This window comes from Periplaneta americana, chromosome 2, assembly GCF_040183065.1.
Source record: "Periplaneta americana isolate PAMFEO1 chromosome 2, P.americana_PAMFEO1_priV1, whole genome shotgun sequence".
Lineage (NCBI taxonomy): Eukaryota > Metazoa > Arthropoda > Insecta > Blattodea > Blattidae > Periplaneta > Periplaneta americana.
The window spans coordinates 217169553-217184236 of NC_091118.1; the positions used below are offsets into that span (position 1 = coordinate 217169553).

At 37.1% G+C, this 14684-nt stretch overlaps 1 protein-coding gene across 1 annotated transcript in view; it reads left to right on the plus strand.

Annotated features, from left to right (window-relative positions):
- Nucleotides 1–206: 206 nt before the first annotated feature.
- Nucleotides 207–14684, plus strand: part of LOC138695129 (pepsin-2B-like) — a 41648-nt gene continuing 27170 nt past the window's right edge. Inside the window, exons 1-3 of the mRNA XM_069819548.1 lie at nucleotides 207–355; nucleotides 7245–7335; nucleotides 10448–10559. Coding sequence (XP_069675649.1) covers nucleotides 300–355; nucleotides 7245–7335; nucleotides 10448–10559 — 259 coding nt within the window. The 5' untranslated portion in view covers nucleotides 207–299. The remainder of the gene's footprint in view (nucleotides 356–7244; nucleotides 7336–10447; nucleotides 10560–14684) is intronic.

A 14684-nucleotide genomic window follows, 5' to 3' on the forward strand; every position in this document is an offset into this window, starting at 1 on the left:
AAATTTATCCGCAAAAGGCTATGAATTAATGTAGGGAATAAAATAGGTACAAAGGCCGAACTCAGAACTAAGCACTCTAAGTGACGCCAGCGTGACGCGCATACATTGTGGGAAGGAAGCGTCACGTTTTTGATAAGGGGACGGTGGCGAATTCTAAGACTTAAACGTAACAATAGCGGAAGTCTCGAACCCGGGGCCACTTCAAGATCGGCGGGAGGTGCATCCTGCTCATAAATATCAGCCGATAAACAAGTCGCCTGCGCTATATAAGGAGGGGCAGGCATGGGCACGCACACATCATGTCGCGCCTGATACTGCTCCTGGTGGTTGCCGCCAACTGCAGGGCACTTGTACGGTAAGCCAGTCTGTACATACTGACGTATTTCTTCGTGCTGACAACGACAGTGGAATCCGTTTTTCTAGCACCGCGAGTCATAATTTAAATGATGATTACTTATTGTTCAGAGCAAAATCATCTTGTAGAGATAGTATTAGTAGTATTTATTTATTTAACCTGGTAGAGATAAGGCCGTCAGGCCTTCTCTGCCCCTCTACCAGGGGATTACAACTATAATATGAACAATAAAATTACAATTAACATTAAAATTACAATTACAATAAAAATTAAAGCACGACAAGATTACCTGATTAATGAAAGCTAGACATTTTATTATAGAAGTTAAGAACAAAGAATATTTTTGTATTTACTGAATTACAAATTAAACCTACAATAACAAAAATCTATGGTAATGAAATTACCTGATATTAAAATATTTTGTGATAGATTAAGAGAACTATTTACATGAAACCATGTCTGAACGAGTCTCAATTACTGACCAAGTGCCTAGTAAGTTTGCGTTTGAATTGAGTTTTATTTCGACAGTCCCTGATGCTAGCAGGTAGCGAATTCCAGAGTCTTGGCAGGGCTATTGTGAAAGAGGATGAGTATGAGGAGGTGCGATGGGATGGTATTGTTTCATGGCGAGAGCGTGTGTTCAGATTATGGTGGGAAGAAAGGTAAGTGAAGCGAGACGACAGGTACGAAGGAATAGAAGAGTTCAAGATTTCGAAGAGAAAGAGGAGTGAATGTAAATTTCTTTTCTTATCTAGTTTGAGCCAACCTATTGTTTCCAGGGATGGGGTAATATGATCATATTTACGAACATTGCTTACAAAACGTACACACAAGTTATGAGCACGTTGAAGATACTGAGTAGGCTTAGCTTATAAACTAATTTCAATACGAACAGAGCATTTTTTTACCTTTATAATAAATATTAATTATGTAAATGTTGCATTAACGAACTAAGTGTTGGGCTTTTGTCACAGAATATAAAATACAGCAAAAACAACTGGGCACAAGTATTTTTAAGAGGGTTTCAATTATTTGCTAGCTGATGACACCAAAATCTAACTTTTACTACGGACTCTGATTTTTTTTTTTTTAATTTCTGGATGGTGTTACATAACTTAATCAAACTATCTCTTAAACTGTAAGAGCCACAGTATCATTTTGCTTTCCTAATACGAAAGTGTTTTCGATTGCTACAAATCAAATATGAACAATATGACAAAATTTTGGTACCATAATGATATTATCGTATTTTATAAACGTTATCGTGTATTATGTATAGCTATCTTCTATCTTCTTTATACTGTGGAAGAACTCTGTATCTGCTCTTCTAAACTGACTGAGCATATTGGGAATTAAATCAATGGCTTTCCCAAAACACGCTGTGAAATATTTCATATAGAACAATTTTTATCTCGGAAAGGAAGCAAAAAATGAGCAAAATTGTATTAAACTCTTTAGAATAACCCCTAAAATTAATGACATTACTTATGGTTGACCCTGTACATCCCATTGGTTAAAAGTTCAGCGCCCACTTCGTGTGAAGCCAGCACTCACTAACTTCGCAAAGGCACTTGATGAACATGGGAAAGGATTCACCTATTTGATTGATAAATTACTCGAATCATTGAAAGCAAAACAAAAGAGGATGTGTTTGTTAGGCCTCAAATTGGACCTAATGCAACAATATTTGTGTGAGCTTTCAGGAAATAACAAATCAGAAAATTATAAAGAATCTGTTAAAACTTTGTTAGAGTACAAAAATCTAGAATTCAATAAATTTCTAAAAAATAATTTATTGCATTCTCACACACTTTTCCCCCAAATATTGGAAATTTTAGTGAGGAACATGGTGAACGTGACATTTCTGAAATTGAAGAAAAAGCTACCAGGAACGTGGAATCCCTACATGAGGGAAACGTGAGATGAACACAGGACATCTAAACGGCATGAAATGAAGTTAATCAATCCAGGGTTGGGCCTCATACAGGACTTGAAAATCGTATCTAGATGTGTTATTCCTTAGTTTTATCATATTTAAAATTATTACTACTGATAAATTAGGCCTGCATAGGTACCCATTATTATTTATTAACATAGTATTAGGGGGAAAAGACTTGGCCACTCTACCCCATTATCTCCTGGCCTAGTTTCCTCATAAGTGGTGCCTTGTTGGTATCACTTGTGAGTTTCAGATCTGTCTTCGGACACTTTACTCAACAACAACAACAACAACATATTTTTACTATATTACTAATCATGAGTTTCTTCTTCTTCTTTTTCTTCTTCTTCTTCTTCTTCTTCTTCACTTCATGGTATGGGCAATTGCCCGTTCCGGCTTCAAAGGTCGCTCCATCTTTTCATCGGTCGTCCCTGATCTCTTCGTCGTTTTGGTTTATAATTTATTGCTTTCGTAGGAAGTCTGTAGTCGTCCATTCTCTCTGCATGTAATTTCCAATCTTGTCTGTAATTGTCTATTTTATCAATAAGTGGGTATACTCCTAGTTCCTGCCTAATATCTTCATTTCTAATTCTATCTAATCTCGTGCATCCTTTTACAGTACTTTCCGCAAGAATCTCATCTCTGTCGCTTGTATTTTACTAACTTCAGGTTTTGTTGTAACTCAACTTTCACTTCCATATAAAAGAGTAGGGACTGCCATTACATTGTAGAATTTCATTTTTGTTTCCTTTCTGCTTTTATTCTTTATTATTAATTGTGCCACATACTGTCTGGAACTATTGTAATTGTATTTTTATATCATTATTCTTTTGGTAATGAGTTTCTAATATTAAAAAATGTGAACTCAATTCTTTTAAATGCGTGGATATTAGGCAAGTTTTTGGACTATATCGGTGGTTCAGAAATTCATATTACTTCGTGGATGAAGCTCTTAATAGCAACCCATGCCCGGAACCGCACCGTGTTACAATAAAACAAAATCTAATCAAGAGTTTATAAATACGTTCTTGCTTCTGCTGAGTCAAGACATTTTAATTGTGTTTGTGTACATGAAACATGTCTGCATGCTAGACAACCCGCACTGATAAGGAGCAGGTCCTTACGTCAGCTGCCTGTCCAGTACATTTTTCATTCACGTCAGTAACGTTCTATAACCAAGTAGAAGCAAGAATATTCAAATTTATTTTGTGCGAGATTGTGCGTATTTGCTTGGTTTCCGCACAAAACCAATCCGCGGAATGTCTAAAATTCCACATTCAGTATTCCCAACCTAACACACATAACAATTTCCCTCTTCTTACCGCTTAAGTGACATATTCATTTTACTGCTTTAGGCTTTTAACATATTATTTTTAGAGACGTTCAATATAGTAATAATTATAAATTGGAAACTTACCACTGCAATTTCACCTAAATTGCACTGTTAATTATTGTTTTTAAATATTTGCAAAAATTAAGTAAACTCTACAACTCCACTAAAGTTACTGCATTCGTGATGCATGTAACATTAAGGAAGCAGTTTGTTTTAAGTTCGCATTTATAGACTGGGGGGGAAAAAAACAGACGTATATCACGGCCTGCTGGAGTATAGTAAACACAGAAAACATTTTAAAGCAATAATATTGAAGATAGATATTTTTGTTTTGCAAATTTGCCGTCCTTGAACAGAAACCAAGATGGAGATTTCATTGCAACTAATTAGAAATTCCTCTTTCAGGTATGTAATAAACGATCTTCGCACAAAATAATGTACAATACACGAGCCGTATATTTTCTTTCAATTCTCGGAAATTAAAAAAGCTCAACTACGTTTCCCTTTTTCAAACTTTTCCTCGAACATGAAAACTTCAACATACCGCTCTTGTAACGCATATTACTATTTTTATAACCTGATTTAATTTTGTTTCATTTGTGCTAAGGTGCGTTCCTGAATAAGGGTTCGTACCCAAAACTCGACCTACTTGGCCCCTCTACCAGCCTAGGGTGTTTGTAACGCCAGCCCCGTATTTAGTTAATGTTACGCCCATGGGCCAGACAAAATTTTGCGCCACCACCAAATGTTAGACATTTAGCAATGGAATTGTAGCAACACATGCTACTAAGTAAAACAGGCATCTGCGAAGTAGGAATATATAAAGTGAGGGTGGCTGACCTTGAAATCAGAGTAGGAAGATTGTTCTTAGCTCAGGACTATGCTAGTTGCAGTGGATCCAAAATTCAGGGTAGACTAGAAACTCTAAATATATGCTGATCACCAGTAGGCTTGTAATGTAGGGCAACGATAGGGTGCGTTACGGTGGTTTCAAGTTGACTATCCTTCACCAGTCAGTACTCTAGCATGCGTGCCTGCTGAATAATAATGCAAAAGGTTAGAGGTTCTCAGGCGCATATTTTTGCAGCGGAATTTGGTGAGTGTTTTGAAGTGAATGACGGGAACATTACATATAAATAATTATGTAATACAAACATACGAGGTGACAAGCGATATTATATACAGAGACAATGTAACACAAGAAAAGAAAGGAGGAATCTCAAACCCAGGAATAATTCTATGATAATTCTTTTGGACATAACGAAAGGTACGTAAATATATCTTTGTAATGTTATGTAGCGTATATGTAGGCTATTTCTACAGCTATTCAGATTTGTTTATATTCACCTTGTTATTCGTGTAATCGATCTCAGAACAAAGTCAATGTCCTCGTACTAGCTCACGTCCCATGTTGCAGTCAAGTTGTGTAGTCGGTCCCCAACATTACAGGCCTAATCACCACAAACAATGTAACAATGTCAGTGGCTGAATGTTTTCTTAATCACAATCCATCTCGTAGTTACATTTACAGTCTGATGATTCAAACGCCCCTGAGTCTGAGAAGCACGCAAGTAGTTTTTCACTCTCTTTTTTTCGTATGTGAAAACTTATTTTCTACTCGATATTTTTCCTTTTTCAAAATTGTGCCAACACTACTAATTTTCCGTCCTGGGTCCGGGTCCATGTGGCCCATGCGTAAACGAAGAGGCCCGGTAATAGGAATTTCAAAACACCCTGTATTTGAGTGCAGCACATAGGTAAATATAAAAAATCATGGGCCACATTTCACGGGAAAAAATCTTTCTGAATTTAAATTTTGTTTGTCGGTGTAATTTGTTAAAATAGCTATATAGTCGTAATAATGATGTCAGCGCTCAATCACTGACACTCAGCAAGGGCATATCACTGACATAAAACGCGACGCAAAGGCAGCGATGTTGCCAACTTCCTTACTTACTGGCTTTTAAGGAACCCGGACGTTCATTGCCGCCCTCACATAAGCCCGCCATTGGTCCCTATCCTGAGCAAGATTAATCCATTCTCTATCATCATATCCCACCTCCCTCAAATCCATTTTAATATTATCTTCCCATCTACGTCTCGGCCTCCCTAAAGGTCTTTTTCCCTCCGGCGTCCCAACTAAAACTCTATATGCATTTCTGGATTCGCCCATACGTGCTACATGCCCTGCCCATTTCAAACGTCTGGATTTAATGTTCCTAATTATGTCACGTGAAGAATACAATGCGTGCAGTTCTGTGTTGTGTAACTTTCTCCACTCTCCTGTAACTTCATCCCTCTTAGCCCCAAATATTTTCCTAAGCACCTTATTCTCAAACACCCTTAATCTATGTTCCTCTCTCAAAGTGAGAGTCCAAGTTTCACAACCATAAAGAACAACCGGTAATATAACTGTTTTATAAACTCTAATTTTCAGATTTTTTGACAGCAGACTGGATGATAAAAGCTTCTCAACCGAATAATAACAGTCATTTCCCATATTTATTCTGTGTTTAATTTCCTCCCGAGTATCATTTATTCATCATGTTTATCATCTTGTTATTCACCATCTTTTACAGTATCCACCTCGCGTCAATGGAATTCCTTGTCACAAAGTATTAGGGGCTGCAAGACAATAAACACCCTTAAAAACAGCTTAAAAGATAACCTTATTAGCATTTCACTCCAATCATACTGATTTAAACTATCACTGACTACAGTGTTACTTTTTTCTTTAGACATCATCCTGATAGTGCTATATTTTCAAAATTGTCTCATAATAATCTCTTTCTATTATCTAATATTATTTGAAATATATTAGGCTAACATTCTATGTATTTTAGCTTAATTCTGCTACACAGTTTATTTCAGTGTTTAATTAATAGTTCATAGTATTTTGTTGTTTAATTCTTAAATAACTCTTGTATACATGTAACTCTCATCTAAATCAAATTGTTGAATTCTTTGTAAGTTCATGCATATGTATATATACACTTTTTTCTGGTTGAGTGGAAGAGAAGGCCTTACGGTCTTAACTCTGCCAGCTAAAATAAATTATTATTATTATTATTATTATTATTATTATTATTATTATTATTATTATTATTTATATTTATATTTGTTACTGTTGCTCCAAGATATTTGAACTTCTCTACCTCTTCAAAAGATAAATTTCCAATTTTTATATTTCCATTTCGTACAATATTCCCGTCACGAGACATAATCATATACTTTGTCTTTTCGGGATTTACTTCCAAACTTATCTCTTTACTTGCTTCCTGTAAAATTCCCGTGTTTTCCCTAATCGTTTGTGGATTTTCTCCTAACATATTCACGTCATCCGCATAGACAAGCAGCTTATGTAACCCGTCTATGTTGCCAACTGGATTCTTAAAAATCCGCCATGAAGCAGTACAGAAACCGCTAAATTGCTATGCTGTCAATGTAAAATGGAATTATTTTTCCTCTCTGAGTGCTAAATCCCCATATCAGCAATACAAATATCATACATTTTACCGGCTAAACTACAACACAGGACACTACCAGATATAGCGGGAACACGGCTGAATTGGCAGGCAGTGTGGTCATTTGCTCTTCCTACCATTTGCTCTTTGCAGACTTCCGCTGAGGCGGCACGCCAGCCCCCAGCCGGAAGTGCTGGACTCTTCCGACAACACGACGCAGGTGGCGCTGGCGAGCAAAGGAGACGTGAGTACCCTGCATGCGTCACTTGTAAGCTAGCCAGCCTTGTTTAAAAAGGGAGAAAACTACGCATTTTTTTATGTAACTGGTCGGTCTTTGGAGAGTTCGTGTTCGGTTACATTCCGTAAAGTGAAACCTTTTAACACAACGTGGTAGCAGTGGCGGTTCTTCATTGATGAGTTTGAATCCCGGAGTCACCTATTTTTTAAATATACATATTTTTTAAGAGTTAAAGCATATCATTATATCGTTCACATTTATATTTTTTAAATGTGTGTTGTCTGTGTTCATTAAAATTCATCCAAACCCTATCTCCTTGCTCATCTGCTTGACTACTTAAAGAAACTTACAAATTTACAGTCACTTTATTTTTTTAGTAGGTTATTTTACGACGCTTTATCAGCATCTTCGGTTATTTAGCGTCTGAATGAGATGAAGGTGATAATGCCGGTGAAAGTTACCCAGCATTTGCTCATATTGAGTTGAGGGAAAAAACCTCAACCAGGTAACGTGCCCCGACCGGGAATCGAACCCGGGCCACTTGGTTTCGCGGCCAGACGCGCTAACCGTTACTCCACAGGTGTCGACTTTACCGGCACCCGCAGGGCGTGATCTAGAGTATCCAAGAGCGATTATGTTCAGCCAGAGGAAATGAGGTGGTTGTCATGGCAACCCAACTCGTTAGGTGTCGCTCGTCATTTTCGTGCTGAGAATGCTCGTCTTGTGTGAAGCGAGATGTGTTGACACAGTTGTGTGCGTTGCTTGTAAGAGATCAAAGTTTGTAGATCGCTAATCAAACTGCTAGTTCTGAAACATTTACTAGAAGATTAAACATCGTCCGAATGAGGAACATAAATGGTCGTGTGGCAGTGGTTATTTCCAAACAATTTGTTGTTGGTCGTGTTTACTAATAAGCGCCAAAAAGGGCGCGTACAACCAGGGCCATATTTACGAATGGGCAGACAGGATAAGTTGCCCCGGGGGGTGGCATTTTTTGCCCAAAGGGCATGCGGAACATTCTCGAATTTTGTTACCAGTGAGGGAAAAAATTCACTTTAAAATCGGTGCTGAATTTTATGTAAATCTTTAAAAATAATCCTGATACGACATTCGCTGCCTTAAACGAATAAAAGACTACTTTTGCGATAAAAGACCGACTACCAACCCATTCATCTGTGGCTCATTCTCATTCTCAATAGTTAACATTGAGCTCATTCAACAGCAAGTGATGTTTGCTAAAAATCGCGACAATGACATTTATTACGAGAAAACAATGCAACGGGACCGGCAGACTAAAATTAGGGTTTAAATAGCATATCCCACCGAACAATTGTGAACCTCACTGCACACTGCCACCCTTGAACTATTTACGTTACGTTTGTGGAGCGATGGTAGCCTATAGTTGGTGTGTGATTTAGTGATTGGTTAATTATTAAAGAATGAGTGATCGTAGAGTTAATTAAATGGTGCGCAATGTAAAAACAATTAAAACAAAGAACTGTACAATGAATTAATCAATCAAATTCCGAAACTATAATTATTTTTTAAGAAATCCGATTCCAAAAGTTTGGCCCAACAACCCGGCACTGCTGTTTCCAAGGCCTACTGATAATAATATTGCTTACTCCTATCATACCGATATAGACGGCACGGACAACAAATCTTCCCCAGTAAATGATAGTGACATTTCATTTGCCCGATAAGCATAATGTAGATATTTACTTTTCATCAACATTTGTATTAGTTATGCTGTACCACAACTTATGCACACGGGTTTCACCGGGATACATAAAATTAATTTATTAAAAATACTGTATTAGTTAACTCTTATTTAAAATATTTATTTATTTATTTATTATTTATTTATCTACTTATCTATTTATCTATCTATTTATCTACTTATCTACTTATTTATTTATTTATTTATTTATTTATTTATTTATTTATTTATTTGTCTACTTATCTACTTATTTATTTATTTATTTAATCATTTATTTATTTATCTACTTATCTACTTATTTATTTATTTATCTATTTATCTACTTATCTACTTATCTATTTATGTATTTATCTATTTATCTACTTATCTACTTATTTATTTATTTATTTATCTATTTATCTACTTATCTACTTATCTATTTATTTATTTATCTATTTATGTATTTATCTACTTATCTATTTATTTATTTATTTATCTACTTATTTATTTATTTATCTATTTATCTACTTATCTATTTATTTATCTACTTATCTATTTATTTATCTATTTATCTATCTATTTATCTACTTATCTACTTATTTATTTATTTATTTATCTACTTATCTATTTATCTACTTATCTACTTATTTATTTATTTATTTAGCTATCTATCTATCTATTTATCTACTTATTTATTTATTTATTTATTTATTTATTTATTTATTTATTTATTTATTTATTTATTTATTTATTTATTTATTTATTTATTTATTTATTTATTTATTTATTTGTTTGTTTGTTTAACCTGGTAGAGATAAGGCCATCAGGCCTTCTCTTCCCCTCTACCAGGGGATTACAATTACAATATTAAGAATGCAATTACAACACAGTCGTTCAAATATTTGTCAAGTCATTTTTAAGTTATGATGTGTGACTTTCAATTTTTCGTCAATTCTTCCAAGAGCAGAACCCTTCTGTTTGAGACTGAGTACCATGATTTATGACTGTTACATGACCCCATTGTCTGTCTGCATTGCAACGAATCGATTAAAGAACGGGGCGGCGAAATATAAACTGGAGAATGTCTAAATACGGCCCTTCCTGGCATTATATTATTATAAAGAACTGCGTCGGGTTTAAAAACTCCAATTGCTGCATATCCGCATACAAACATTAATAGCTAAATAGTAAACAGTAGTAAAGTCATTTCTTGGTGGCATCCTTCACCCGGTTCCTTCTCGCCCGCTCTGCGCAGCGCCATATCACTTCCAATCACTTGTTTCACGGCGTTTGTCACTGACAATTACGTCAAAACTCAAACCATTGAGAGTTTTTTAATAATCAGTTTTGTGATATTACAAGTGTTCTGTACTTTTCATGAAAATGATTTGGGGAGTCACTATGGCTCGTGTTCCACAGGTTGCGTACCTGGTGAGCGTGGTCCTGGGCTCCAGTCCGCAGCAGTTCCAGGTGGTGTTCGACACCGGGTCCTCCGACCTCTTCGTGCCTTCCAGTAACTGCGACGACTGCGGTGAGTCCCCAGCTTTCTGGCTGCTTGCCTATGATCACGATGATTGAAAGCTGTGCAATAATTCCACCCAAACTGCACAGCTTTCACTCTAAAAATCAGTGGAAACTCAGTAATGTTTCATCACTTATCTCATAATTTCGTAAGATATGGCTCAACATTTTCTTTCTCAATCTTGTTGAAAAATACTTGTCAATAGTGGTTGAGTGCCTGCATCAAAACAAGGCCGGTGATGTCCTCTTTTGGCGACCTATTTTTTACACTTAAGATAAAAAGAGTTGTGCGTCCCCCTTATGCACTTATTTTATTTTATTTATTTTATTGGGTTATTTTACGACGCTGTATCAACATCTAGGTTAATTAGCGTCTGAATGAAATGAAGGTGATAATGCCGGTGAAATGAGTCCGGGGTCCAGCACCGAAAGTTACCCAGCATTTGCTCGTATTGGGTTGAGGGAAAACCCCGGAAAAACCTCAACCAGGTAACTAGCCCCCACCGGGATTCGAACGCGGGCCACCTGGTTTCGCGGCCAGACGCGCTGACCGTTACTCCACAGGTTTATGCACTCATGCTTACGGTTATCGAAAGAAAAACAAAGGAAAATGATAAAATCGGGAAATGAAAGGAAAATCAGAAGCACACAAGTAAGGTTCCGATAAAGTAGCTGTATTAGGATAGGCTGTATAGGTATATAAGATACGGCCTTGACTTCCTTCAGATTAAGTAAACACTACCCCCTTCCACTAGCTAAAACTCTACCTGCTACGAAAAGCGCCCCCCACCCCCTAGCTAAAACATCAGTTAATGGACAGCACAGCCGATAGGAAATGAATGTACGTCGTCACTACTGTCGGCTGGGCAACACGCGACAAGGATGCCTATCCTGATGCAGCTACTTCATCCGAACCTTACACATCACAAATACCAGCTGATACGCCACTGGGCTGAGTTAATTTGATGATTCTATTCCGGTTATGTCAACTTTCTTTTACTTGGCTAGTTGACGACGCTGTATCAACTACTAGGTTATTCAGCGTCGATGGAATTGGTGATAGCAAGATGGTATTTGGCGAGATGACGCCAAGGATTCACCATAGATTACCTGACATTGGTCTTACTGTTGGGGAAAACCTCGGAAAAGCCTAACCGGGTAATCAATCCGAGCGAGAATCAAACCCACGCTCTAGTGCAACTTCAGATCAGCAGGCAAACGCGTTGCCGCCCGAGCTACGTCGGTGGCTGGAAGTCAAGTTGAAGTAGAAATAAAGAGAATGAGTCTGGCGACGTCAAGTTGGGAGCACATTGCCGAGACGCGGTGCAGAAAGTGGGATGCGGTGAAAGGACCGAACGGCGACAATTTTTAACAAGACGGGAGAACGAAGATCGAACACAGTGAGTGCTGATTAAACGCAGAGAGTGCTACATGACAAAGCTGCTGGTATTCGTAAACGTTCAACTAGTGAAGAACGCCTGCACTACTCTATTCAGATATTATATAAATCATATATGTTGCAAAACAGCATTCATGTTTAAAACAGAAAGACGACGTAAATGCATATAAAAGAATACATTTATTAAATACAGAGTCTGATTATGTCTCGTGACGAGAGTATTGTACGAAATAGAAATATAAAAATTGGAAATTTTCGAAGCGGTGGAAAAATTCAAATACCTGGGAGCAATCGTAACAAATATAAATGACACTCGGGAGGAAATTATACGCAGAATAAATATGGGAAATGCGTGTTATTATTCGGCTGAGAAGCTTTTGTCATCTAGTCTGCTGTCAAAAAATCTGAAAGTTAGAATTTATAAAACAGTTATATTGCCGGTTGTTCTGTATGGCTGTGAAACTTGGACTCTCATTTTGAGAGAGAAACAGAGATTAAGGGTGTTTGAGAATAAGGTGCTTAGGAAAATATTTGGGGCTAGGAGGTATGAAGTTACAGGAGAATGGAGAAAGTTACACAACACAGAACTGCACGCATTGTATTCTTCACGTGACATAATTAGGAACATTAAATCCAGACGTTTGAGATGGGCAGGGCATGTAGCACGTATGGGCGAATCCAGAAATGCATATATAGAGTGTTAGTTGGGAGGCCGGAGGGAAAAAGACCTTTAGGGAGGCCGAGACGTAGATGGGAAGATAATATTAAAATGGATTTGGGGGAGGTGGGATATGATGATAGAGACTGGATTAATCTTGCTCAGGATAGGGACCAATGGCGGGCTTATGTGAGGGCGGCAATGAACCTCCGCGTTCCTTAAAAGTAAGTAAGTATAAAATAAGAAATATTCACAACAGCAGAATATAAACTACCAGAAGAAAGAGGAAGACCTTGTCTAGATGAAATCTTCACAACAAAATTGTGATTGGAAAAAGGCGTGAATTCAACCTCCGAACCCTTTTCTTCGTATATCACGAACAAGCGTCCTCCAGAGTGAATACAAACAAGTTTTAGGACATACAACATGACAAGGAATAACGTCCCCCCCCCCCCAATGAATTCAATATGAGTAAAATCATTACACAAGATCAACAAGTATAAGGGAAAAAAATCGCAAGCTCTGCAGCAGAATCTGCCGTACGCAGTAAACGTCGCAAATACGTACATCTAGTAGACAACTACATCTTCATCGTCTTTGCTGCGGAAGCAATAGGCTCCTGGTGTAAAGAAGCAAAAGACCTGGTTTCCGAAATTGGCAGAAGTTTGGTGACTGTTACTGGAGACCCTCACTGCACCAATTACCTACGGCAAGGAATAGGAATAGCCATCCAACGTGGAAACGCAGCCAGCATTTTGGGAACCTTTCCAGACGCCAATTCTCTGGATGAGATTTCTTTATTTGAATGTCTGAAAGCAAGACAAGGGTGAAGTACGAAGCCCCTAGGATGAAGATAACACTCCACTCACGGCAAGAATCGAACTTTTGCTCACTAGATGGCAGCATATTGCAGTTCTCTTAATTAGTGCAAAATTAACGTGCTAAGAAATGAAAACGGTCATTGTCTGGTGATCGAGTTAACTAACTAATATAAAGACAATTATTTAGGGAAAATAAACCACTACACGGGGGTTAAATCAAAACGAGGTGTACTTTTTCGACAGAGAGTTTCTAAAAAAAACCAAAGGACGGGGTTCGTTAGAGTCTGTTAATAATAATTGAGACAATGAGCATACTTCTTCTTGGTTGAATCCAACCATGATTTCCATTAAAATATATTTGGTAAATCTAGGTAATGCTACTATACACATAAATTATGCACTCAAAAATAGATCCCTCATTATCTATAAAATGTTAAATGTTATGATTTATTTAACGACGCTCGCAACTGCAAAGGTTATATCAGCGTCGCCGGATGTGCCGGAATTTTGTCCCGCAGGAGTTCTTTTACATGCCAGTAAATCTACTGACATGAGCCTGTCGCATTTAAGCACACTTAAATGCCATCGACCTGGCCCGGGATCGAACCCGCAACCTTGGGCATAGAAGGCCAGCGCTATACCAACTCGCCAACCAGGTCGACTCATTATTATCTATAATGTCTGGACTCTAGACTTCCTTCATGCCAGTTGATCTCTTATTCCATCAACAATTACAGGATAACCCATAAGTAATATCATTTATTTCAGAAGTTATTCTTTGAGATATTTCAAACAAAAAGGTTTAATAAAATTTTGCTCGTTTTCTGCTTCCTTTTTGAGAAAAAAAAATATGTTATATGAAACATTTCATAGCGAATTTTGGGAGAGTTATTGATACAATTCCCAATATGCTCAGTCAGTTTAAGAGAGCAGTGAATTATGATAATAAATGATTGAATGAGTTTTAGTTTTGTCCTTTAAATGTGCAGAAATGTAATCTAAACAAATGTAACTTTTCGTTCTGCAAAGGAATTATGAAATGTTACATTTGTTCCGATCAAATAAAACTAAAATTCTTCTTTCAATCACGTATCATCATAATACCGACTGAGCATATTGTGAATTCAATCAATGGCTTTCCCAAAACAAGCTATGAAATATTTTTCATACAGAGCAATTTTTATCTCGAAAAGGAAACAAAAACGAGCAAAATTGTATTTAATTTTTTTGTTTGAAATTTATCAAAGAATAACCCGC